A 25,860-nucleotide genomic window follows, 5' to 3' on the forward strand; every position below is an offset into this window, starting at 1 on the left:
TCAGCAACTGCAAAGGTTGCTAATGACAGCTCCATTAACCCATGGGAGTGGCCAGGTAGACCCTGGGTGTGGTTACACATTGACTATGTTGGACCTTTCCTGGGAACAACGTTTCTGCTCATTGTTGATGTCCTTTCAGAATGGTTGGATATATATGAGATGAAGTCACCAACATTGGCCTCTACATTTGGGAAGCTACGTCAGAGTTTTGCTATTCACAGACTACCAAAAGTAGTTGTTTCCAATAATGGCACGGCATTTACGAGCGCTGAGTTTCAACGGTTTATCAGTTTCAACGGTGTCACTAACATGAAAACTGTACCATACCACCCTTCCTCAAACGGACTGCCCAAGAGGGCGGTTCAAACATTCAAGGCAGGCATGGTAAAGCTAACTGGCGATTCCTTGGCAACCAAGCGAGCATGCTTTCTTTTTCATTACAGGAATACCCCTCACACAACAACAAGTGTCACAACTGCAGAGTTATTGTTGAAACATCATCTCAGAACGAGAATGAGCTTGATAATGCCAAATTTAGAGTGGAGGGTGGAAAGGAGTCGGGAAGTCAGAAAACCAGACACGACTGCCTTAGTCGTGAGAGGAAGTTTACCGTAGGATAGTCAGTATATGTGAAAAATTTTGGAGAAGGACCAAAGTGGTTATCAGGTGAAATAAGTGCCGGGACTGGACCTCTATCTTAACACGTGGAGGTGGAAGGCTGGATCATCTGTAAACATGTGGACCATTAAGGAAGAGAGAGACAAATCATCAAGAAATGATTCCACCAGTGATCTTGACTAGGTCTGCATTTCCTGTTGAGGATACTCGACCCAGGACGGACATGTTTGATATTCCTGTGGAGTTGAGGATACAGAATTGCAGTGTTCACCGAAGCACTTGATGTTCAGGCAACTCCGGAAAAGGAGGCTCCTGACAAAGAATCTGAAGTTGAGGAGCTGACACTTTCTACACGTACCAGGAAACCAACTGAAAGACTGAACTTGTAAATTCCTTACCCAGTGTAAATATTATGTTGTCCTGAAAAACATGTACTTGTAAATATATTAAGTATAGCCAAGTTAAAGGAGGAGGAATGTAGTAATTATGATTTTATTGAATGTGTGATGTACCTTTAAGAATATTACTTGTTAAGGAAGATCACATGATCTGTAATAACCAATAGGAGAGTAGCACCGGCTACCTCAGCAGTCACTGTAGAGATAGAGTTGGAGTTGAAAGCACACATGTAGTTGCTGCTAAGTACATTGTCAATAAACTTAATGGCCTTAATTTTTCAGTCAGTGTGCAGGGGCGGGCCCGACACGCTGGTGTGTAAAATGATGTGCGATAACATTCGGCGTGTGCCCTGACGTCATTGTGCTGTCTCACGATATTTCGATTGGCGGGCACACTCCGGAGTCGGTTGCAAGCCTGTCGAAAACTGATAGGCCTTTACGGCCATGAATGAATTAATTAGAGTCATTGTTAATGCTGCCCGCCCAACCTTAAGGTCAGGCAAAAAGGCCAAGCGGCCTTTACGTTTTTTAAGAAACATCATCCACAAGCAGGGTGAGGTTTCCTAAAGCTTTTATGGATCAACTAAAAAAGTTTTCTGAAATATAAAAACATGCCCCATCTCATGTGACACAGTCACATGAGGGGACATGTTTAATTATTTTGTTTTCCATTTATTTAATTATTTCAATAGCGATTAAATCTCCCTAAGGCACAGAGTTGCCTCAGGGAGCTTGAAGCGCTCTTTTGCCCGCAAGCACGAAAGAGCACTGGCCCCGACTCTTCCTCCTCCCCCTGCCCGCACAGGTAGCACTGAGCGCTACCGCTTGTGTCTTATGCTGGGTGGGCCCGCCTGCATAAAATGGCGGCACGGAGTTGATTGCGGTCGGCTCCCCGACCGCTCCCGCAGAGCCCGCCTGTCGACTGAAAAATTCAGGCCAATGTTTCCACCCAAGAGGTGTTTGCAGATCAACTCTATCATTAATAGCACAGCTCAGCCACCCTATAACAGGGAGATAATGGCATAACAGGAAAAAAGAAAGAGCGACAGGTGCATAAATCAATTCTGCAGAATTATTCCCAAATGATAAGTCAAATTTACTTTTGCCTTTGAGGCAAAAGGTTGTGGGTTCAAATCCCACTCCAGAGATTTGAGCAGAAAAATCAATGCTGACACCCTAGTGCAGTACTGAGGGAATGTTGCACTGTTGCAGGCACTGTCTTTCAGATGAGACATTAAACTGAAGCCTTGTCTGGCCTCTCAAGTGGATGTGAAAGATCGCATGGCACGATTTTGAAGAAGACAAGGGGAGTTATCTCCAGTGCCAGTATTTATCCTTCAATCAACATCACGAATAGATTATCTGGTCGTTATCACATTGCTCTTTGTGGGAGCTTGCTCAAATGTTCAAGTGGTTGTCGCATTTCCTACATTACAAGCAACCATACCTCAAAAGTATTTTGTTGACTGTGTTTATGTTTCGGGTCATCCTGTGGTCAGGAAAGACACTTCTTAATTACAAGTCTTTTATTATTATTTTTGCTACAAAGCAAGAATACAGTCAAGTCTGAGAAAGTATTCAAGAAACTGCAGCAGAAAGAGGCTTGTAACTGTGAAGCAGTTGACGTAATCTCTAAAATCCTATCAGTGTTGGAGATTGAACCACCCCACTGGTAGCTGCAGGCTCACTTTACGTGGGGTTGTGGCCTGAGTTCTTCCCACCTGACTGCAAATGAAACATGTCAACTAGGCTGATTCCCAGGTTGGGAAACTACAGAAAGAATGCTATGGATTCAATGGTGACTAAATTCTACACTGAAACTATACTGTGGTTGAAAATCATGTTAAGTTGCTGGGTCTATGGAAATTACAATATTTAAATTTTTGTGAGCTATTGATGACAGGAGACATCCATGTCAGCAGTTAACAGGCCTTGGCTCAAGGCTTTATGGCTGACCTGTTAGTATCTGGTTGTGAAACCTTTGCTGTTATACTGCCCAGCTTCCTCTGGTTATTTTACAGTATATTGTTCAATGCTATAGAATACAAGTTAGTTTTATATGAGAGGTTGTATTCAAGATTTGCAGCAACAAAAACTGCCATTTATGTAATACATTTAATATGGGCATGAAGGAATTAAATGCTTAGCCAAGAAATAAGGGATTACAGGAGTGATGAAAAGCTTGATCAAAGAACTAGATTATAAAGAGAAAGTTAAAGGAAGAGAGATAGAGCTAAGGAGGCGGAGGACTTTACAAAGGAATTCCAGAGCTTGGGAACTATGCAACCGAAAACTCTGGAAATGGGGGAATGTAGTCAGAAGGACAGAGATCTTGAGGGGATGACATAGGGTTGGAGGAGGTTATGGATTTAGGGAGGAGTGAGGCCATAGATAGAGAGATTTGAAGACAAGGAGCTAGATTTTCAAAGCCTGACAGAGGCAGGACAGAGGTGGCCAGGCAGGAAAAAACACCATGGGGAAGTACTATACCAGTTTGCTGGCATCTTTCTGCCTCCAGGTCAAAGAGGTCGGGTCGGAGGTGCAATGGCTAGCTGCCCAGAAGTGGCACATAGCTAATAAAAGCAATTTTCCAGTCAGTAGGCGGGATGCAACAGTGACTAAATCATGATCATTGAGAAGAGGTGGTCACCTGGTGGAAAACCGCAGTGCCAGCTCTCCATATCACTATTTTAACACTTCCTCCACACTGCAGGGCTGACTCACAGATGGCCGGCCATACCTATAGGCCACTCTGTGGAGGGGCTCCCAGGCCACAATAGTGATCTGGCAGCTATGGCCATTTTTAATTTCAACAATTTTAAAAGTGCCTCCATCTTGAGCCACAGTCTATCTCCCTGGCTGCAGCTTTCTGAATGCTGAGGGCCTCCTATTGGCTCTCCAATGTCAGGAGACCATCTGCCGTCCTTAATTAGATGGCAAGTGCACCCTCTGGTCATTAATTCAAAAGTCGTGACATGCGTTTTTAAAAATATTCTTTCGTGAATTGTGAGTCTCTGGCTAGGCCAGCATTTGTTGCCCATCCCTAATTGTCCTTGAGAAGGTGGTGGTGAGCCACATCCTTGAACCACTGCAGCCCATGTGGTGTAGGTACACCCACAGTGCTGTTAGGAAGGGAGTTCCAGGTTTTTGATCCAGTGACAGTGACGGAACGGCGATATAGTTCCAAGTCAGGATGGTGAGTGGCTTGGAAGGGAACTTGCTGGTGGTGGTGGTCCCATCAATCTGCTACCCTTGTCGTTCTAGGTGGTAGAGGTCACGTGTTTGGAAGGTGCTATCGAAGGATCTTGGCAAGTAGCTGCAGCGTATCTTGTAGACGATACACACTGCTGGTCACTGTATGCCGGTGGTGGAGGGAGCGAGTGTTTAAGGTGATGGATGGGGGTGCCAATCAAGCGGGCTGCTGTGTCTGGATAGCGTTGATTTTCTTGAATGTTGTCGGAGCTGCACTCTTTCAGGCAAGTGGAGAGTATTCCATCACGCTCCTGACTTGTGCCTTGCAGGTGGTGGATGGGCTTTGGGGATCAAGACATAAGTTGCTCTCTGCAGAATTCCCAGCCTCTGATCTGCTCTTGTAGCCACAATATTTATATGGCTGGTTCAGTTCAGTTTCTGGTTAATGGTAACCCCTGAATGTTGATAGTGGAGGATTAAGAAATGGTAATGTCATTGAACGTCATTGCCTGGCTGTTGTGTGGTGCAAATGTTACTAGCTACTTATCAGCCCAATCCTGAATCTTGTCACGGTCTTGCTGCACGCGGGCATAAACTGTTTCCGTATCTGAAGAGTTGTGAATGGTACCTGAACACTTCAATCATCAGTGACCTTTTTTTGACCTTATGATGGAGGGAAGGTCATTGATGAAGCAGCTGAAGGTGGTTGGGCCGAAGACATGACCTTGAGAAATTAGTGATGTACTGAGACTGAGATGATTGACCTCCAACAACCACAACCATCTTTTTTTTGTGCTAGGTATGACCCCAACCAGTAGAGAGCTGTCCCCAACCTCCACCACAATTTCAATTGACTCCAGTTTTGCTAAGGCTCCTTGATGCCATCCTCAGTGAAATGCTGCCTTGGTGTCAAGGGCAATCACACCTCACCTCTTGAGTTCAGCTCTTTTCTCCAATGTTTGGGTGAAGGCTGTAATGAAGTCAGGAGTTGATTGGCCCTGGTGGAACCCAAGTTGAGCATCAGTGAGCAGATTATTGTTGTGTAAGTGCTACTTGATAGCACTGCCTGCGACTCCTTCCATCACTTTGCTGATGATGGAGAGTAGGCTGATGGGATGGTGATTGGCCGGATAGGATTTGTCATGCTTTTGGTTGACAGGACATACCTGGGCAATTTTTCACATAGCTGGGTGGATGCCAGTTTTGCAGCTGTACTGAAACAGTGTGTCAAGCTGATGCCAGGCAGGGTTGGGACCGGAAAATTACCCCGGCACAGGGTTCCTACTCAAAAATGAAAAGTTGGCCCAAGGGTGGGAATTTTAAATTGAAATATTGTGAGCCAGATGGGTCAGTGAAAATGTGAATGATGGCTGAGTGGAACTTAATGTAGGATATGAGCAACAGAATTTTAGATGAGCTAAATACTACATTAATGACATGTAGTAACATACATTCAAATCTGGTCTTTATTCTCAGCTTCACCTTCTCAAAGCTTTTACAAAGCTGCAAGATTCCTACGATATGCTGCTATTTTATGGCTTGGAACTAATCCCCATTACACTTGTGTGTAAACTGTTGATAAGAAAATGTTAGCATTTCTTTGATGCTTGCAAGGTTAATTCAATATTAACTTTAATGATTCTGCTGTATACATTCACAAATCCTTTTATTGGGACACTATGATCCAAGTGGAAGGGGAGATTCCAGTAGTGTCACTTTAAGGGCTTCAAGTTCTGATCTGTGACGAAAAAAAAATCGCTTTAAAGAAACAAAGGCTTGCACTGGCCATGAGTCCGAGTCGAGTAAAAGAAACGGAAATGATACAGAACATTATTTGAGTAATACAGACAGGAAAAGCAGTGCTGCAAACCAAACTGTGTTTCTCCAAACAGCAGGGACTGAACATGTAGGATCAGCAGCAGGTTTACATGCCTATAAGGCAAAAAGAAATTAATGCTCTCCCTTACTCCATCCTAATTCTGTAAGGAAGTACACTGCCTCAGTGTTGTGACTTTTGTGGCACAAACCACTTCCTTGTGCTCTTCCTAGCACCATACTTCAAGCATGCATTTCTTATCTGGTTGCTGCAACATGCAAGCTTTATTTTAGCAGCAGATTTTTTTTGATGTTTGTTACTTCTCAGTCCAACTTGAAATGAATTGGCATCTTTTTCCTGTGAATGTCAATGGGCATTGGGGTACCTGTTACTATTAAGATGGTGACTGGTGAAGTCTTTGGGCCCACCTTCTCCTTTTCCGGCCTGAAATTATTTTGCAACTTGTAACATGCAAATGTTTCATCAGGATCCAGTCGTCATGAGAAAAAAATACTGTGGTTAGATTTACCATGTGGCCAAAATAAGAGGTCAAAGATATTAAAGCGCAAGGTGGTTTCAGAATCCTCTGATACAATGGCAGTCTTTCGTCTTTAGTGGTGAAACCTACTCATGATGTTATGGCACTGAGAACCAGACCTTTAGGTGACAGGTTAGCATTTTTATTCTGCTTGTTTGTGCAATTAGACATTTTGGATTTAAAGGAAGAACTTGCACTTATTTAGCATCTTTCATGATCTTGGGCCCTCTCAAAGTGCTTCACAGCCCCACAATTAAGTAATTCTGAAATGGAATTACTTTTGTAATGTGGGAGACTCAGTAGCTCATTTGCACACACCCATCTCCCACAGATAGCAATAATTCAATGAGCAAGTCATGTTTTCTAGGCATTTGTTTAAGCAATGCAGAAAACTGGGGAACCCCATTCCTGTTCTGGGACATTCTTTCTCCACTTGAGAAGGCAGACAGGATCTCACCTTCATGTCTCATTTGAAAGATATTGCACTTCCAGAGCAATCCCTGAGTACTGTACTGAGGTGTCCTAAATTGTACGCTCAGGGTTTTAGAGTGGGACTTCAAGGCTATAGGCCAAGTGCTGGTAAATGGGACTAGGTAGGTAGGTCAGGTGTTTCTCACGTGTCAGTGCAGACTCGATGGGCCGAAGGGCCTCTTCTGCACTGTGTGATTCTGTGACTTGAACTCATGGCCTTCTGAATCAGAGTTGTGAGTGTTACAACTGAGCCATGGCTGACACCTTATTTTCTGAACATTGGAGACGATTTTAATGCCACCCTGACCAGTGGGATTTGGGTGACCACATATTTAAACTCATCTCCAAAGGCCTGCTCCATTACGCCCATTACAGGCATGTTTGTAGGAAGCAGAGGTGCCCACGCAGCTGAGGCAGATGTCTCCTCAATACCTGCAAACCAGAAATGGATACCAGGTCAGATCAATTTCAATGGCTCCTATGGTTAAACATTGCTCAGACCCTCACTATCCATGTTTGTACCTGAAGAACAATTGCTTGATTGAGGTAACAGAGGGTTGCTATTGCCTATGGGACCTTACCCAGGAGCTGCAGCAAAACGCACACAAAAAATTGAAGAACAACTATTATAGCATTCCTTGCAATGCATTGCTTTTATTTCTAAATCTTAAGTTCGTGACTAAAAGCCAATAAATCACCCAGATCTGATAGCCTGCATCCTTAGGTTTTAAAAGAGGCAGCTAGAAAGATAGTGGATGCATTGGTTTTGAACTTCCAGAATTCACTAGCTTCTAGAACAGCCCCCATGGACTAGGCACCAAATGTAACACTGTTATCAAGGAAGGAGAGAAGGAGAAGATGGAACTATGGGCCAGTTAACCTGACATCAGTAGAAGGAAAAATGTTGGAATCTGTTATTAGAGATGTGATAACAGGGTGCTTAGAAAATCATAATATGAATGGGCAGAGTCAACCTTGATTTATGAAAGGAAAATCATGTCTGATAAATTTGTTAAGCTTTTTGAGGTTGTAACTAGCAGGGTAATTGGGGGAGAACTATTGGGTATAATATATTTGGACTTCAAAAAACATACGTTAAAGCATCACAAAGGAGGTTATTACACAAAAATTAGAGCTCATGGGATGAGGGTATTATATTAGCATAGGTTAAGTGTTGGTTAACAGACAGAAAACAGAAGGTAGGAATAAACTGGTAATTTTGAGTTAGCAGGCCATAAGCAGCAGAATGCTGCATGGATCATTGCTTAGGCCTCAATTATTTACAATCTATGTCAGTGACATAAATTAAGGAATGAGTGTAATGAATTCAGATTTGCTGGCAACTCAAAGTTAGCCGTGAGGATGCAAAGAGGCTACAAAGAGATATAGCCAGGTTGAATGAGTGAGCAGGAACATCAAAGGTGGATATATAAAATGGTGAAAGTGTCAGGTAATCCACTTTGGTAGGAAGAATAATAAAGAGACTGGGGAATGTTGGTATCCGTGTACATTAATTGTAGAAAGTTAACATGCAGATACAGCAAGCAATTAGGAAATCAAATGGTATGTTCGCCTTTATTATAAAGGGATTGAAGCATAAATGTAAATAAGTCTCACCACTTTTCACCACTGGAGTACCGCGTACAGTTTTGATCTCCTTATATTCTACTCTTGGACAGAGTGTAATTAAGGTTCATAGGACTGATTCCTGTGATGAGGGGATTGTCCTGTGAGAAGTGATTGAGTAGACCAAGCCTTTATTGCCTAAAATTTAGAAGAGTAAGAGGTGGTCATATTGAAACATAAAATTCTAAGGGCCTTGGCAGGGTAGATGCAGAGAGGATGTTTCCCCTAGCTGGGGAGTCTAGAACTAGGGGTCACAGCCTCAGAATGAGGGGTTGGCTAGTTAGGACTGAGATAAGGACAAATTTCTTCACACAAATGGTTATGAATCTTTGGAATTATATACCCCAGGGAGCTGTGGATGTTCAGTCATTAATTATATACAGGATAGAGATTGACGGATTTTTTTTGCTTGCTAAGGGAATTAAGGGATGTGAGGATAGTGCAGGATGGTAGTTAATTGGCCGTGATCTTATTGAATGATGGAGCAGGCTTGAAAGGCTGAATGTCCTATTCCTTATAATTCTTAGGCTCTTATTGCAAAGGCAGTATGGTAGTTTCCAAGCACATTGTCCTTTGCTATGAAGAATTCACTGTGTTGGATTCACAGTCAGATTAGCAAATACTCAATATGTTTTTCAGTAAAAACAACTTGCATTTATGTCACACCTTTAACATAGAAAAACTCCCAAGGGACTTCACAGAGGCATAAAAAGCAAATAAAGCGTGTGCCAATCCAAAAACAAAGGAAATAATGGGGTCCCTAAACATTTCGTCAAAGAAGTGGGTTTTATTGAGAGTCCTAAACGAGGAGGGACAAAACAGTTTAGAGCTTGAAACCCGACCTTTGTTGTTGAACAATGGTATTGGTAGGGCAAAGCGAGACATAACTGTATTGTCAAGCAAGGCTAAGTTTCACTTTTCCCGTAACATTGCATGGGTATTTGGGTGTTTCTGTTGGTTTAGATTTGGCTATAATTTGAATTGTATTCCATTGGAAGTTGTTTGTTCACTTCTAGTTTGAATATCAGCAAAGAGCCACGCCCAGGGAAGACCTATCACTTCCCTGATAAACCAAAAATATTTACTTTGATCAGAGAATGTGTTTCTCCCATGTATCACTGAAATGGAAGAGCTATTACATATTTATACTCTATATTATATTTTCAGGTCTGTAAGTTTTAAAGTTTTAAGTCCAGCTTCAGAGGTATAATCTTTCCATTGCATGGCTGTTAAAGTAGGCAAGTGATGCTGGATGATGATATGATTTCTTAAGCCACGTTACCACTTAGGTTCAAGTCCCACTTGAACCCAGAACCTTATGACTCAGAATGAAAGTCCTACTGACTGAGCCACAGCTTTTGTGGAAGTCTGTGGTACGTGAACACTATCTTGTTCACATAAATATCAACGTCTTCCCACAGAAGATCTTGGCTCAGATTGTTATGAGGCATGAGGTCAGTTCTGTACAAGGAGACAGAGAAAATCAGTGGGTATCTTTTCATGGCCAATTACAGAACCAGAGAGGCAGAAGCCAGGGAAAACAACACAACTCTGACCTCTTCATTTAGTAAAATGGCACACGATATAAAGGAACTCACACTCACTCACTTTCCCAGAACTACTTCATCCAATTTAGAGTTGCGGGGAGTTGGAGCCTATCCCGACAGGCAATGGGTGCTTGGTTAGGTACACCCAGTACAGCCAATCTATCACAGGGCACGCACACACACACACATAGGGGGACAATTTACCGAAGCCAATCCATCTAACCAGCACATCTTTGGGCAGTGGGAGTAAACTGAAGCACCCAACGGGAACCCATGCAGATATGAGGAGAATGTGTAAATTCCACACAGACAGACACCCGAGGCTAGGATCGAGCTCCAGTCCCTGAAGCTGTGAGGCAGCAACACTAACCACTGCACCACCGTGCTGCCCATAAAGGAACTTAAAACAGAAAGAAAAAATTGATCGGGGAAACATTTAAATAGAATGTTTTTAAAATCGCCAGGTACCAGGCACAAGTATAACCATTATACTTAAGTAATTTTTGAAAAATAAACCATCTACTTTAAGATTAGGGTAATACTCATGGAAACCCTGGTTCTATTTACATTGCATCTACTTGAAAGATTCATCAGAAGACTGAGTGCCTTACTATAATATCCACTGTTTTTTTCTGCAGAATGCTATCTATAATCAGAAACAGTAGGAATGCTCTGTGAATAAGTAGAAAAATCATTTTGTGTACTATTTGTCTTCTCTGACCATTTGTCATCACTATTGCTCTTCATACCCTCCCTCTTAGCTGTGAAATGTTATCTGTCAGCAGTCAGTATGCATCGCCTCATATAAATATTTTGTTTGCTTTTAGTTGATCTACATGAGATCAAAGAGATCCGCCTTGGCAAAAACTCGAAGGACTTTGAGCAGATTTCAAAAGACCAGAAAGACAAATATAGCGATGATGCCTGCTTCACAGTGTTTTACGGTACTGAGTTTGTGCTCAACAACCTTAGTTTGGCAGGTGGGTACTACTGCTGCTACAAAACATATGAATATACAAATTAGGAGCAGGAGTAGGCCAGTCGGCCCCTTGAGCCTGCTCTGCCATTTGATAAGCTCATGGTTGATCTGATTGTCCTGTCTACCTTATATATCCTTAGATTCTTGACTGACAAGGGAATCAATCTACCTCTGCCTTAAAAATATTCAATGGCCTTGCCTCCACTGCTCTCTGAGGAAGAGAATTCCACAGACTAACGACTGTCTGAGAGAAAATAATTCTCCCATTCTCCTTAAATTATTAATCCATAATTCCCCTTATGTTTAAACCATGTCCCCTAGTTATAGTCTCTCTCATAAAGGGGAACAACCTTTCAGCATCCACCCTGTCAAGTCCCCTCAGGATCTTAGATGTTTCAGTAGGATCACCTCATTCTTCTAAACTCCAATGGATTCAGGTCCTACCTGTCCAACCTTTCCTCATAGGACTACCCCTTCATCCCAGGAATCAATTGAGAGAACCTTCTCTGCACTGCTTCAAATGCAAATATATTCTTTCTTAAATATGGAGACCAAAGCTGTACACAGTACTCCAGATGTGGTCTCACCATCAGCCTGTATAATTGTAGCAAAACTTCTCTACTTTAATATTCCATTCCCCCTGCTATAAACAAAAACATCTCATTTCCCTTTCTAATCACTTGCTGTACCTGCTAACTTTTTGTGATTCATGTACCAGGACACCGAGATCTCTGTACCACAGTGTTCTGTAATCTCTCTCCATTTAAATAATATGCTACTTTTCTATTCTTCTTGCCAAAGTGGACAAGTTCACATTTTCCCACATTATACTCCATCTGCCAAGCTTTTGCCCACACACGTAAACTATCTATATCCCTTTGCAAACTCCTTATGTGCTCTTCACAACTTATTCTCCTACCTATCTTTGTGTTATCATCAAATTTAGCAACCATATATGCAGTTCCTTCATCCAAGTCATTGATATAGATTGTAAGTAGTTGAGGCCCCAGCAATGATTCCTGTGGCACTCCAATGATTATATCTTGCCAATCCAAAAATGACCAATTTATCCCTACCTTCTGTTTGCTGCGAGCTAACCAATCCTCTACCCATGCTCATGTGTTACCCCCTACGCCACGAGTTCTTATTTTGTGTAGAAACCTTTGATGTGGCACCTTGTCAAATGCATTTTGGAAATACAAGTACACCACATTTATAGTTTACCTTTTATTCATGTTGCTTGTTACTTCCTTAAAGAATTCTAATAAATCAGTCAAACATGATTTCCCTTTCACGAAACTATGTTAATTCCGCCTGATTGCAATAAGGTTTTCTAAATGCTCTGCTATATCCTCCTTAATAATAGATTCTAGCATTTTCCTCATGATAGATATTAGGCTGTAGTTTCAAGCTTTCTGTCTCCCTCTTTTCTTGAATGGAGGAGTTACATTTGTTATTTTCCAATCTGATTACTTATCTGCTGGTGCACTCTTAAGTTTATAAGCTTTGTCCCTTCCTGCCACACTCTGATTATCATTACTCTTATTGCTACCTTGCTCTCTTGTCTTGTCCTCTCCCTTTTAGTCATCACATTTTCCCTCATTTGATCCCTCGCCTCCCCCTATTTAGTTTAAAGCCCTCTCTATTGTCCTAATTATATGACTCACCAGAACACTGGTCTTAGCATAGTTCAGGTGAAGACCGCCCCAATGGTACAGCTCCCACTTTCCCCAGTACTGGTGCCAGTGCCCCTTGAATCAAAACCTATTTCTTCCACACCAACCTTTGAGCCACACATTGAACTCTCTAACCTTATTTATCCCATGCCAGTTTGTTTGCAGCTCAGGTAACAATCCAGAAATTATTACCTTTTGGGGTCTGCCTTTTAATTTAGCCCCTATCTGCTCATACTCCTTAAGCAGAACCTCTTTCCTAGTCCTTTCCATGTTGTTGATACCTACATGGACCATGAAGACTGGATACTCCCCCTCCCGCTACAAGTTCCTCTCCAGCCCAGAGCAGATTCACCAGCCCTGTCAGCATGCTGCATTTTTGCTCAGCGCACTTAGCGGAGAACTGAATCCACTTTCCATTTTGAAGAATAAAGTGGAATTTGTCACCAGAGCATTCTATTGGAAGAGCTGAAACTTCTGAATTAAAAGTATGGCAGCAAGTTTGGAAGGGAAGCGCTATCTGAAATGATAGCAATCATCAGAAGATTAAACACGATGTGCCAAAACTCTGTATTTTCACTGATGGGATTGTCTGCATCTGCAGTGGTGTGCTCAATTCTGGGCATGGCTCCTTAGCAAGAATGCTTTGGCCTTGGACACAATGTAAAGCAGATTCATCAGAAAGATACTGGGGCTGAACTGTTAAATTATGAGGAGAGGTTGTATAGACTCAGCTTATCTTCCCTTGAGTATAGAAGATTAAGCAATGATCAAATTAAAGTATTTAAGATGATTTGATAGGATAGATAGAGACTAATTCCTCAATAGCAGTACAGAAAAAGGAGAAACTTAAAATTAGAGCACTAGGCACTCGGGGATGATGTCAGGTAGTATTTGGAGAAGAAAGCTGGAAATCAATTCGCTCGAGAAGCTGTTGCGACTGGTTTAATTGAAAATTTCAATATTGGTACTGATAGGTTTATTTTAGGTTTTTTTAAAAATTATTCATTCAAGGGATGTGAGCTTCGCTGGCTGGGCCAGCATTTATTGCCCATCCCTAGTTGCCCTTGAGAAGCGATATGAAACCAAGGAATTAGGATACAGGTCAGTTATGAGCCAATTGAATTGTAGGACAGGCTTGAAGGGCTGAATGGCTTAATCTACATTGTGGTTTGAAGTGGAAAGAGTGGGACAGTGAAGGAGCACTTTTTCACCTGTAAACTCTTGTTAGGTAATGACGCGTGAACCTTTTCTCATGCTGAAACCTTCAACCAATCTTTACAATCCGTAGAAGCTAAGCTTTTGTTGTTGTGGGTGTATTTGATATCCATTATTTTGAAACGAAGAAGGTACTAGCTTCACAAAATGTGATATGAGATGCCTGTTTTACATATATTCTACAGGTGTCTACAGTAGTGCCTTAAATACCTTTTTAAGATATCTTTGGGAGCTCCTTGCAACATAGATCTTATTTTCTTTGGGGCCTAGAGCAGGTTCCTGCATATTCACAGGATTCCTGCTCGGAGCCCTCCATGAATATATAATGAGCCCTGCCTCTGGACACTGGGATGAGATTAGGCCAGTGGATGTAAGTCTTGACCTGATTCTGTGAAACAGCTTTGGGAAAATCTCTTTCACTCCACAGGCCATGGTGGACCTCTCAACCATATCACATCAGCTCTGATGTAAGATAAATTATTCATGATTCCCCCAACAAGGAAAGAAAGGATTTGTATCTATATATTGTCTTTCAGAACTTAGGACACTCCAAAGCCTTTCACTGCCAATGAAGTACTTTTAAGGTAAAGTACTGCAGAAAAATGCGACATCCAATTCGTGCACAACGAAGATCCACCAACTAAGATGAGAGAAAAGTTTGAATGATATTGGTTGTTATTGAAAAGATATATAAAATATCATGCTATAATAGTTGTATCCTCACTGACAGCTATTTTACAGTTTCTAGAGATACCATAATAAAGGATATGTTGTGTATGTAAATTGGACAGCCCTTAATAATGGGTGTTGATTGGAATGCAGGCAGCATGCCTGCTTCAGGGAACTGCTCATGATCTTTGTGTTCAGCCAGCACTAACCATAACGCTTATTGATTGGATGCATCAACAAGGGGCCGATAATGTAAGTGAGCAGCGCCACTTAAACTAGCCTATGCACCGTTTAAAGGGAAGGTGCACTGTGACAGGAGCAGGCGCTGGGGGCTATGCCAGAAGTGAATTTGTCCTTGGAAACAGTGAGAAATGGCACAATATAGGAGACAGCTGCCTTCAAGATTTTTGAATGCTGCACTAAAGATCTTGTTGAAGGAGCAGGCCTGTATCCATAATGAGCCAGGAGGTCCACCTGACAAACAGTGAAAAGGCAATGGGAGCAGTATTCATCCTCCCACTCCGCCAGTGCCCTTTTGTTGCCCATCAGTCAGCCCACCAATACTGCTGCCACCAATGCTGAGTCAATGCAGTAAACAGCCAGGCCTTCCAGGCACATAGTTGCTATCTGCAGTTGCCTTCACTGAAGAACAGTGGTCTCCCATCGGGCATGCCATATCCACTGGGGTAGTATTGTGTAGATGCATGAAGACAGGCAAAAGCACATGGAAAACATACACTAGGGGAATGTGTACGGGTGATTAGCTGACTTTTGAATGCAATATGGCATGACTTAATTCATAATTTTACTTTGGAATGTTTATTTTCTGTTGGCTTTTATCTTTTGCATTCCAGCCATGTGGTGATAGTCAGTGACACAGTGAAGGCAAGGAGTATGGGACCAACATGTAGTCTAATTTTATTTTGGAGTGCGCGGTCAAAATTCTTTAAGTGTGCAGCCCCTTTAAATTTTTTTGCATGCCCATGCACACACAGGGCAGAATTTTGCCCTCATCGGGCGGGCACAGCTGGCGGGTCTGGGAGCGGTCGTGAAGCCACAACTGCCGCCTGTGTTCAGGCCCTGACCGCGATTTCACATTGGCTGGCCAATTAAATGAAATGCGTGCTGCAGCGCTAAGCGCTACTGGGGTGGTGGTGGGAGGAGGTCGAGCGCAAAAAGTTTGCTTTTGAACGTGGGTGCGTGCAGTAAAAGCTCCCTGAGGCACAGAGCTGCCTCAGGGAGCTGAAGATTTTTAAAAAAATAAAAAAATAAAGATATTAAAAATAATGAAAACGTGACCCCTCATGTGACAGTCACATGAGCAGGGACGTGTTAAATATGAGTGTTTTTTTTAAAATTACTGGTCAAAACCACATCCCCCCACCCCCCCAGGGATGAGGTTTCGCCAAAAATGCAAAGGATGCTGGCCTTTTTGCCTACCTGCCAACTGAACGGTTGGACAGGGAGCGAAAAGTTCTGGTCAACTAATTGATTAAGGGCCTTGATAGGCCGTTTAATTGTTTCCGGGCGGACTGCCAACTCCCGCCAGCCTCAATATCACGCGAGTGCGCGATGACATTGGGGCGCTGGCCCGATGTCATTGCGTCTCATTTTACGCTCGTTCGTGTCGGGTATGCGCCCGCACAACGAAAGAAAAGTTCTGCCCATAGTAACAAAGGGTTGGCTTGTGAGTGCCCTATGCTGGATCTCTCAGATTGCTGTGCAGTTGTGTCAGTGCATAGTTTAGAGGGGACATTGAGTGGGACGGTTGGTAATTAGGGAATTGGGGTTGCAGTTACTGATATTGCGCTCGGGTGAGTTCTTCACGGGCTTCCCAAGCAGAAAGGGACTGTCTATGTGTCTTCTCCCTTTCGTCTCCCTCCTCCTCAGCTGTTCACCGCATGCCTGTTGGCAAGGACTGTCCCCTCATGTTGATGAGTTTGTGCAGCATGCAAAAGGCCACCATGAATCTTGACACCCGCTCTGCCAAGTACTGCAGGGCTCCACCAGAGAGGTCTGGGCAGAAGCATTGATTCAGCATGACAGTGTTCTGCGCTATCACATTTGCAACTATGTGAACTTAAGAGAGGGAGTTGGCAAGAACAGGACCCTGTTCTCCAAAATGTCACCACTGACATCAAAACAGCCATTGCATTTCATTGCACGTTGATGACATCATGCTCCTCATAATCCTGGTCGACATTCACTGTGTACACATTGAAGCCTGTACCAATATGGCACCACAAGTTTGTCAGTTTGGAGTTCCAGGGGTATTCGGAATGCCAAACACTAAATGCTCGGCATGCTAAACCCATTTTCTCACCCTTAAGCCTTTAAATAATTCCTATCCTGTATCCATAAGTGAACTGAGACCAGTAACCAACAGTTCAAACTCTTTTCTATTCTTTGTAGCTAATTCAAAAGAGGAAGCTTCCAAATGGTTAAAGGGACTGGAAATTCTGCATAAAGAGGTTCAAGCTGCACCGACCCCATTACGAATAGAAAGGTAGAGGAATCTGTTGTCTCTCTTGTGTTTAAGCTGCTTTACCCATTCTGCCATTAGATGCTGATGTATCCATATAAACTTGAAATAATGCCGAATACAGTAAATGATATTTTAGTCAACGGTTTGTGCATTGGAGGTTAGTGTCCTCTCACATAAAACTTTGTTTTTTTTAAGTTCAATCATGTTATAGTACATCTCAAAGAACCTTTCTTAATGATTGTTAAGAGATCCAGGAATTGGTGCATGAAATCAATTGCTGTTCAAGACCTTACTACTATTAACTGCAGTTATTTCTGATGTTCTCTTGACATTAACCTATTGCTAGAACTTATCTCCTGTGCCTTATGACATAATTGGGTTTGAGTTGTTACCTTGTAATTTGCTGCCAGAAGTCTATTAGTGAAATGTATCTACGACCTTGTTTCACTCTCATGTTTCCTTTGGCTTGCAGCTGGCTGAGAAAACAGTTTTATTCAGTAGACTGGACAAGAAGAAATAGGTAAGCCTCACCAAATCACTGTACTCCTTTAGCCACAGTGTTCATAGGGTTAGTCCAATTAAGCTGCAAGTGAGAGTGTTCCCCAGATGTTGATGGTGGAGGACTCGTTGAAGGTCTGGGGAGACTGAAGTCATGATCTTCAGTCCTGCTAGAATCTCCATTCCTAACCACTGACTCCAACTCCCTCAATAGCAAACAATCCGAAGCTGGACCAGAGTTTGCAACAGCACTCATTGTAGCTTTAAGACTTAGGGGAGGATTTTCTCCCCATCGGGGGGGGGGAGTCTGGGCGGGAGCGGGCACACAGCCGATCGCTGCCCACGATTGGCTGCATGCTGCCATCTTATGTGGCTGGGCCAATAAAGGCCCACCCAGCGAAATGCACGGCCAGTAGCGCTCAGCGCTACCTCTGCGGGTGGGTGGAGGAGGGAGAGTCGGGGCCTGCGCTCTTCTGCACATGCTTGCGAAAGAGCACAGAAATCTCCCTGAGGCACAGCTGCCTCAGGGAGATAAGTTTGATTGTTAGAAATTTTAATAAAGAAAAAAAATTAAGACATATACCCTCATATGACAGTGTCACATGAACTGGGACATATCAATGAATGTTAATAAAAAGTTTTATTCAGTTTATAAACACTTCATGAAACCTCATCCGACCCGTGGATGAGGTTTCATGATAAATACGAAGGCCACCTGGGCTCTTCACCTGCCTGCCATACTTAGGGTTGGATGGGCAGCTCAGTTAATTACTTTAATTGGTACTTAAATGGCCTTAATAGGCCTTTGACAGTTCGGCAGGTGCACAGCCGACTCCAGTGCATGCCCGCTAAACTGAAGATCTGAATGACGCGCAGTGATGTTGGGATGCATGCCCAACATCACCACATGTCATTTTACTTGTCAGTGAGCGGGGCCCGCCCCTGCACATTGACCCGAAGATTCTGGCCTTAGTGTTGTATAGTATCATGTGACAATGTGAACAAATTAGCTCTAAGCACAGGGAACTTTAGAGTGGGAATTCTTCTTCTAGTTGTGGAGCTTGAGGGAAGCATGTAACTGCTGCTGCAGCCTGTAAATAAAGTTTGATGTTTCTAATAAGAAACCTGCCTGGAAAATCAAGTCCATAACAGCAACCTCAGTGTAGTATTTGACCGCAAGATGATCCTCCGACCACACATCTGTACCATCACTATGTCTGCCTCTTTCCACTTCTGTAATGTTGTCTGACTCCACCCCCTGCCTCAGCTCATCTGCTGTTGAAACCCACATTCCTGCCTCTGTTACCTCTACACTTGACTATTTAAATGCATTCTTGGCTGGCTTCTCACAGTTTATCCTTCATAAACTTGAGGCCATCCAAAATTCTGATGCCCATGCCTTAACTCGCACCAATACTTGTTCACCCATTTTCCCTGTGTTTACTGACCTAAATTGGCTTCCGGTCTGGCAGCGTCTCGATTTTAAAGTTCACACCCTTGCTTTAGAGTCCCTCCATCACCTTGCTCCTCCCTATCTCTGGAATCTCTTTCAGTCTTACAGCCCTCCGAGATACCTCTGTGCTGCTCTAATTCTGGCCTCTTGTGCATACCCAATTTTAACTGCTGCACCTTCAATGGTCATGCCTTCAGTTGCCTAGGCCATAAGCTCTAGAATTCCTTCCCTAAACCTTTCCACTGTCTACCACACTTTCCTCCTTTAAGATGCTCCTAAAAACCTACTTCTTTTTCATTTACTCTAATTTTGCTTTATCTTGCACAGTGTCAAATTTTTTTTGGTAATGTGAAGTGCCTTGAGATTTTTCACTATGTTAAAGGTGCTATATAAATACAAGTTGTTTTCGGGTGAAATGAAGTTTCTCTTGGTCACTGCTTGTCACTTACTGATCATGACTTATTATCTGCCACGTGTCAGCCGAGGACTGAATGTTGTCCACGTCCTGCTCTGGGGTTGATTCATATGTGAAATTATGATCAACCAGCTCCACTCCTGACTGAATGACAAAAGGAAGATCATTGACGAAACAGCTAAAGATAGTTGGACTGAAAATGATTTGCTAAGGATCTCCTACCATGATGCCTGTCCCCTGACAATGAGAAACATCTTTCTTTATGTCACATTTGACTCCAGTCATTGGAGGCTTTTCCCTGTGATTCCCATTGGATTGAGTTTCTCTTGGGCTTTGTGGTGACATGAATAGATTTTTTGGACACTACTGGAATCAAGGGATATAGGGATAGATGGGAAAGTGAAGTTGAGTTAGAAGATCAGCCATGGTTTTCTTGAATGACGGAGCAGGCTTGAGGGGTCATATGGCTTACTCCTGCGCCTGTTTCTTATGCTCTTATATATAATGGATGCTGATTTGTGTTGTGAAAAGTGATAGGTACAGTGTCTGAAACAGACCAGCTCTTACTCATATAAAGCTAAAGCACAAAATGCTGTAAATACACAGCAGCTTTATCAGAATCTACAATGAGATATGATAGATAAACATTTTAGTTCTATATCTTTCAGTTATATCACTATGAACTATTGAAGCTGTATGGAGCAGCTTCTGTTAATCTGACTGACTGCAAAATTTGGTTGTGATAAATTTATTTATATATATATATATATTTGGAATTTTATATGAAGATATTTAAAACTGTAAAACATGTTGAGTTTACTTGTTTTAAATGTGCTAGGTTTACATGGGCATGGCATTGGATGTGACTTTTTATCACTTGCGATACTGCATTCTTTAAAAAGGAAGAAAGAGTGTTAAATATTTGGTTCAGTAAAAGGAATAGTGCGAGCTTATAGGAAACAGTGCAAATTCTAATCTATATGTGCCCATTTTTTGAGCATACAATGATTGGTGGTAATCCAAGTTTCCTGTGGTTCAGCTCCAGTGGCAGAAGTACAGCAGGATGGGATTTCCAGTCACTTGTTACACGCCTATTCCCACATCTGGAGGAATATTAAACTGGAGCAAAAAGGTGCAAAGACCCAGTGTAAAGGGGTCCCACCTATTTTATGACACCTTATGGCAAGATAATGACACAATAGCAGAGGAAATTCAGGATCTAAGTTTCAGTTCTGACATTCAATTTGTATTTGTTACTAGCTCAAGTGCTATGTAAGATGCACATTTCTTTTGGTAACTATTCAACATCTTCGTGCTACCTCTGCCATGCAGCATGTACATACACCACACGGTGGTGAAAAAATGAAAAGCACCTTGGAATAAAATATTATTATCTGTGTTTATTGTTCATAGTTGAATAAATGAGAGCACAGAGACAAAGCTGGCTTAGCCCAACCTAGTTGGATACTCCCATCTTCATGTGCTGTGGGATGTAGGAAACATGTCTGGTGTCGAATGATGTTCCTATCTCTTGTTCATATTGCCAAAATTGGGGCCCTGAATTCCATTTGTCTGTCACCCATCTCTCATTGTAACAGCTGGCTATTGCTATTATCCAGAAGTTTTCAAAGGCCTGGGCATTTTGTAATTGAAGCAGTTGTCACCATTTGTCAATTGTCGATGTATCATTATGACAGACCCAGGATCTGTCAAATTTTATTTCGGGGCAAATGTAAATCTTATACAGAATGTTGGTTAGGTGAAGTGGGCAAATTTTAATTGGTCTCTGTAGGCTATAGCTAAAATGAGTTTGCTTTTTATAGGCGTATGAGTACACCTGCTCTGACTGAAAACATTACAATTTGAAATTCCACCAGGAAGATCCTCCTGATTTTGAAAATTTAGGTTGCCCAATACCTTTTGACCTTCAGCTAATCCTATTATAGATCTTTTATTAAACATGAATGGACTAAATTTGTAGTTTCCTATTGGATGCAAAATTCACCCAAGTTGAAAATAAGAGTTAATATAGATCACCAGTACTTATAACTAATTGCAGGTGATTTGTTACACACTTGTGAAATGTTAAACACTGGCTTTCTCATTGGCACATACTGAACAAATTGTTATCTATACTGGGGGCCCCATCAGGACGATGATAGTGTTCCTTTCTCCTAAATGTTTTAAAATTGCTTGAATGTGTATCATTGGGCACCTACCTCCCTTTACACCTTTGAAATCTATCTTGATTCATGGTATAGTAGCAAACAGTTACTGGAATCAGGCATAAGAAAAGCAAACTCTCCCATTTCTTTAGCTCAACTAACAAACATAGGCCATTGTGAGGTAAGACTCTGTAAAAGGCACCTCAAAAGATCTCTGTTGTTTTCATTTGAAGAACCAAGTTTTAAAGTAAAATTAAAAATCAGGACTTTTTTTTTAAAAAAAGCTAATTTAGTTTTGAATAATTCTGTACAACTTTACTTTTTAATAAATTCAAATTTCTTTTTAGCCTGAGCTATATGCTTTGTCAGCTTTATATTTTCTGGCAGGTTGAAAGGTTGGGAAAGTACTGTAATGGGATGGTGTTATTTCTGAAGCATACCCCATGGTAAAAAGGTTCACTGTTCATCCAGTAGAAGTTTAGCAAAAATATGAAGCTTCAGTCCATGGGGGAGTGCTAACTTACCCATAAAAGCTGACTTTTGCAGTGCAAATAAAATGCTTTGGGAAATAACCAAAGCTGTAACAGATGTTTTCTCCTCACTTTGCTAGTTTGGTTTGGATTGGTTAAATGTTAGTTTTACTGTTATAAAAATCATCAACTGAATATTATTTTGGAACTAGAATCTATGTGTTTAATTCTCCAATTAAGTGCTAACATAGTTGATCTCAAAATGCAGACTATAGATTTAAATGAATAAAGTGCCATTTTTGCAAAGTGCAATGAAACATCGGTACTAGTTTTGGAGTGAATTTGGGGTCTGTGTGTTTTTGCATGGCTGTGGCAGGATTTTGTTGGGGAGGAGGAAATAGCCTTATAGAATTCATTAAGAGGTTGAAGACATTTCCTCCTCGAAATGATAAAGGAGCAGGCAGAGGGATATTAACGATAAGCTATCCTTTTGGGATCTCTCGCCGGGGAGGGAGTTGGGGGGGCTGTGGCTTGGCAGGGGAATTATGAAGTTTATTAAAAGTGCCACTTGTCTCCATGGATCCTGGATGGAGTTATATGTGTAGTTATTCTTACTAAAATGCTTGAGTAGTTTCTCTGATCACCTTTTTGTACAGTTTTACTGTCATAAGAATATCTCATTTCTGAAATGGAGGGGGGACAACGTTAATTTGTTCAATTCACTTGTGACAAGATATTTGTGCATTTGTTTGAACCAGCATACATTTGCTAATAGTTTTTGCCCTGTACTTTATAGAACAAATTGCCTACTCCTGTGCTCCCAGTGAGGACTCTCAGTAAAAGCGAGTGTGGATTTCAAACAAAAACAAAAATTGCTGGAAAAACTCAGCAGGTCTGACAGCATCTGTGGAGGGAACGAGAGTTAGCGTTTCGAGTCTGTATGACTCTTCTTCACATGAAGACATGGGTTTTTCCAACAATTTTTGTTTTTGTTTCAGATTTCCTGCATCTGCAGTATTTTGCTTTTATCTATGGATTTCAAAGCCTTGTTACAGGCTCTGTGTCCCATACTCCCTTTGAACATAGCTGCCAGCTTGCAGTGCAGGACAAGTGAATTTATCCTTGTATAGGAAGGTGCTTTTCATTTGGCTGAATAAATTAATTGCTTACTATTTTTCAGCATCTCCCTCAAGGAGCTGAAGGTCGTGCTACCTCAAGTAAACTTCAAAGTGCCAAGTGTGAAGTTCCTTAAGGACAAGATGGGGGTATTTATCCTTTAAGTTAATTGCCAATTCAGTCTTCTTGACATGCTGTGATCTGAAATTAAACATGTTTCATAACAATGCCTTTATCAAAAGAGTACAAAAATAGTACAAAGAGTTGTATTCCGTTTACTCTCCTTTGCTTTCTACCTCTCTCAAAATCTATACATTAAGTTTTATTTCCAGAGGTGCTTCTCTGTTCGGTTCAGTTCTTGGTCTAGCATTCTCTGCCTTAGGTACTAAGACCTGTACAGGAAATCGAAAACTGAGGTAACAGTTGCCATTGCAGATGAAAGTTTGATTTTTCCAGTAGCTTCAGATTAGAGCTAAAATCTTTAGTAGGAAATGTTGGTTGTTCTGCTTTCAAGCTAAACATTAATGAGAACCTGCATTGCTGATCTGACCATTGTTGCCCTCTATTGGTTTGCACTTGATAGGTATTGTTTTCCTTTACTTTGAACTGAGATAAAATAACAGGATTGCACGCAATGCCAGACAGATTACACAATTGGCAGCATTGACATTTTTTGTTTGTATTTCGTGCACTGGTGCAAAAGACTGAGAACTGAAAGGGGGCTAAGAACCATGACAGCCAACTTTAAGCTGCATGGGCGTATGGTGCTCAGCAAGCTGGAAGGTGCCACGCACTGCAGCAAATATTCCCTTTTAAATGCACGCGTGCCAAGTGGCACAATAATCTTAAAGGGACCACACTGTACAACAAACAGGCCATGCACAACAAAGAAAAATTAGAGGTAAACATTGCTCACAGCTTGTAACATCTCAATCCTACAAGAATGCAAATGTCATCTCAAGTAACTACTTGAATATGACTATAGAGCAGCTTTCAACAACGAAGTTGCCTGGGTAATAGGAGTTGCCTCAGTCTACCTGCAGGGTTTGGAGCTGTTCAAACCAGTTATTCAGATGTCCAAAGCCAAACATGAGACATGCCATGAGCTTGAGGACCAAAACAACATTGCTGGTAGTCCTCTGAAACTAGAGGAAAGTAATTCAGTGCTTTGGCCTCTGCCAGCGGGGATTGCAAATCTGAGGATTCCAATGCATTCTTCCAAAGGAGAAAAGTGAGCCACAACAACTTCTTGCACTCTGACATCTAGAGTAGCATTCTGTGCAACCACTTGGTAAGCAAATACTATGGCTGCATCCTCAGAGGTTCAGAATGTCATTTCTATCATGCCATCATCTGGGAGAACTCTTGCCCCAAGGTGCTAGTCAATTGTCCCACAATGAGGAGCATTCTCATACTGGATTATCAGTGAGACTGGCACTCTTACTATGCTCTATAGAGCCGACTGATCTTGACTTGCCCACAACAGGTTTCAACATCCTCTGTTTGAAGAAATCCCCACAGATCTCTAAGCAGTGCAGTAGTTGCATTAAGTGACATGGACCTCTACAAAGAAAAGCCTGCCGTCCTCTTTATAGACTGCCCTGGATCCACCCACTGTCGTTCTGCCGTTATAGAACACTGGATGAAGTGTGCTAATGCTAAGAAGATGATGAATCAGAGCACCTAGAACTATGGAAAGTACTCTTTGAGTGAGTAAAGTGTATTTTCCTGGTTTGGGTGGCAGTCACAACCACTCCTGCTTTATCTGCTCTCCACAGCATTTTTTCTATTCGTTCATGGGATGTGGGCATCACTGGTGAGGCCAGCAATTATTGCCCATCTCTAATTGCCCTTGAGAAGGTGGTGGTGTGCTGCCTTCTTGCAGCAATCCATGTATTGTAGGAACACACACAGTGCTGTTAGGAAGGGAGTTCCAGGATTTTGACAGTGAAGGAACAGCGATATATTTTCAAGTCAGGATGGCGTGTGGCTTGCAGGGGAACTTGCAGGTGGTGGTGTTCCCATGCATCTGCTGCCCTTTTCCTTCTAGGTGGTAGAGGTCGGGAATTTGGAAGGTGCAATTGAAGGAGACTTGGTGAATCCCTGCAGTGCATCTTGTAGATGGTACACACTGCTGCTACTGTGCGTCAGTGGTGAAGGGAGTGAATGTTTGTGAATGGGTGCCAATCAAGCAGACTGTTTTGTTCTGGATGGTGCTGAGCTTCTTGAGTGTTGTTGGAGATGCATTCATCCAGGCAAGTGGAGAGTATTCCATCACACTCCTGACTTATACCTTGTAGATGATTGGCAGGCTTTGGGGAGTCAGGAGGTGAGGTACGCTCTGTAGAATTCCCAGCTTCTAACCTGCTCTTGTAGCCACAGTATTTATGTGGCTGGTCCAGTTCAATTTCTGGTCATTGGCAACCCCCCAGGATGTTGATAGTGGGGGATTAAGCAATGGTAATGCCATTGAATGTCAAGAGATGGTTAGATTCTCTGTTGTTGGAGATGGT

General features: G+C 42.1%; 1 protein-coding gene across 1 annotated transcript in view; it reads left to right on the plus strand.

Annotated features, from left to right (window-relative positions):
- The window catches only part of plcg2 (phospholipase C, gamma 2), a 184,378-nt gene that overhangs the window by 92,893 nt on the left and 65,625 nt on the right, over window positions 1–25,860 (plus strand). Inside the window, exons 2-5 of the mRNA XM_041192701.1 lie at window positions 11,034–11,186; window positions 17,158–17,251; window positions 17,703–17,750; window positions 23,412–23,496. Coding sequence (XP_041048635.1) covers window positions 11,034–11,186; window positions 17,158–17,251; window positions 17,703–17,750; window positions 23,412–23,496 — 380 coding nt within the window. The remainder of the gene's footprint in view (window positions 1–11,033; window positions 11,187–17,157; window positions 17,252–17,702; window positions 17,751–23,411; window positions 23,497–25,860) is intronic.

This window comes from Carcharodon carcharias, chromosome 7 (genome assembly GCF_017639515.1).
Source record: "Carcharodon carcharias isolate sCarCar2 chromosome 7, sCarCar2.pri, whole genome shotgun sequence".
In the NCBI taxonomy this organism is placed as follows: Eukaryota; Metazoa; Chordata; class Chondrichthyes; order Lamniformes; family Lamnidae; genus Carcharodon; species Carcharodon carcharias.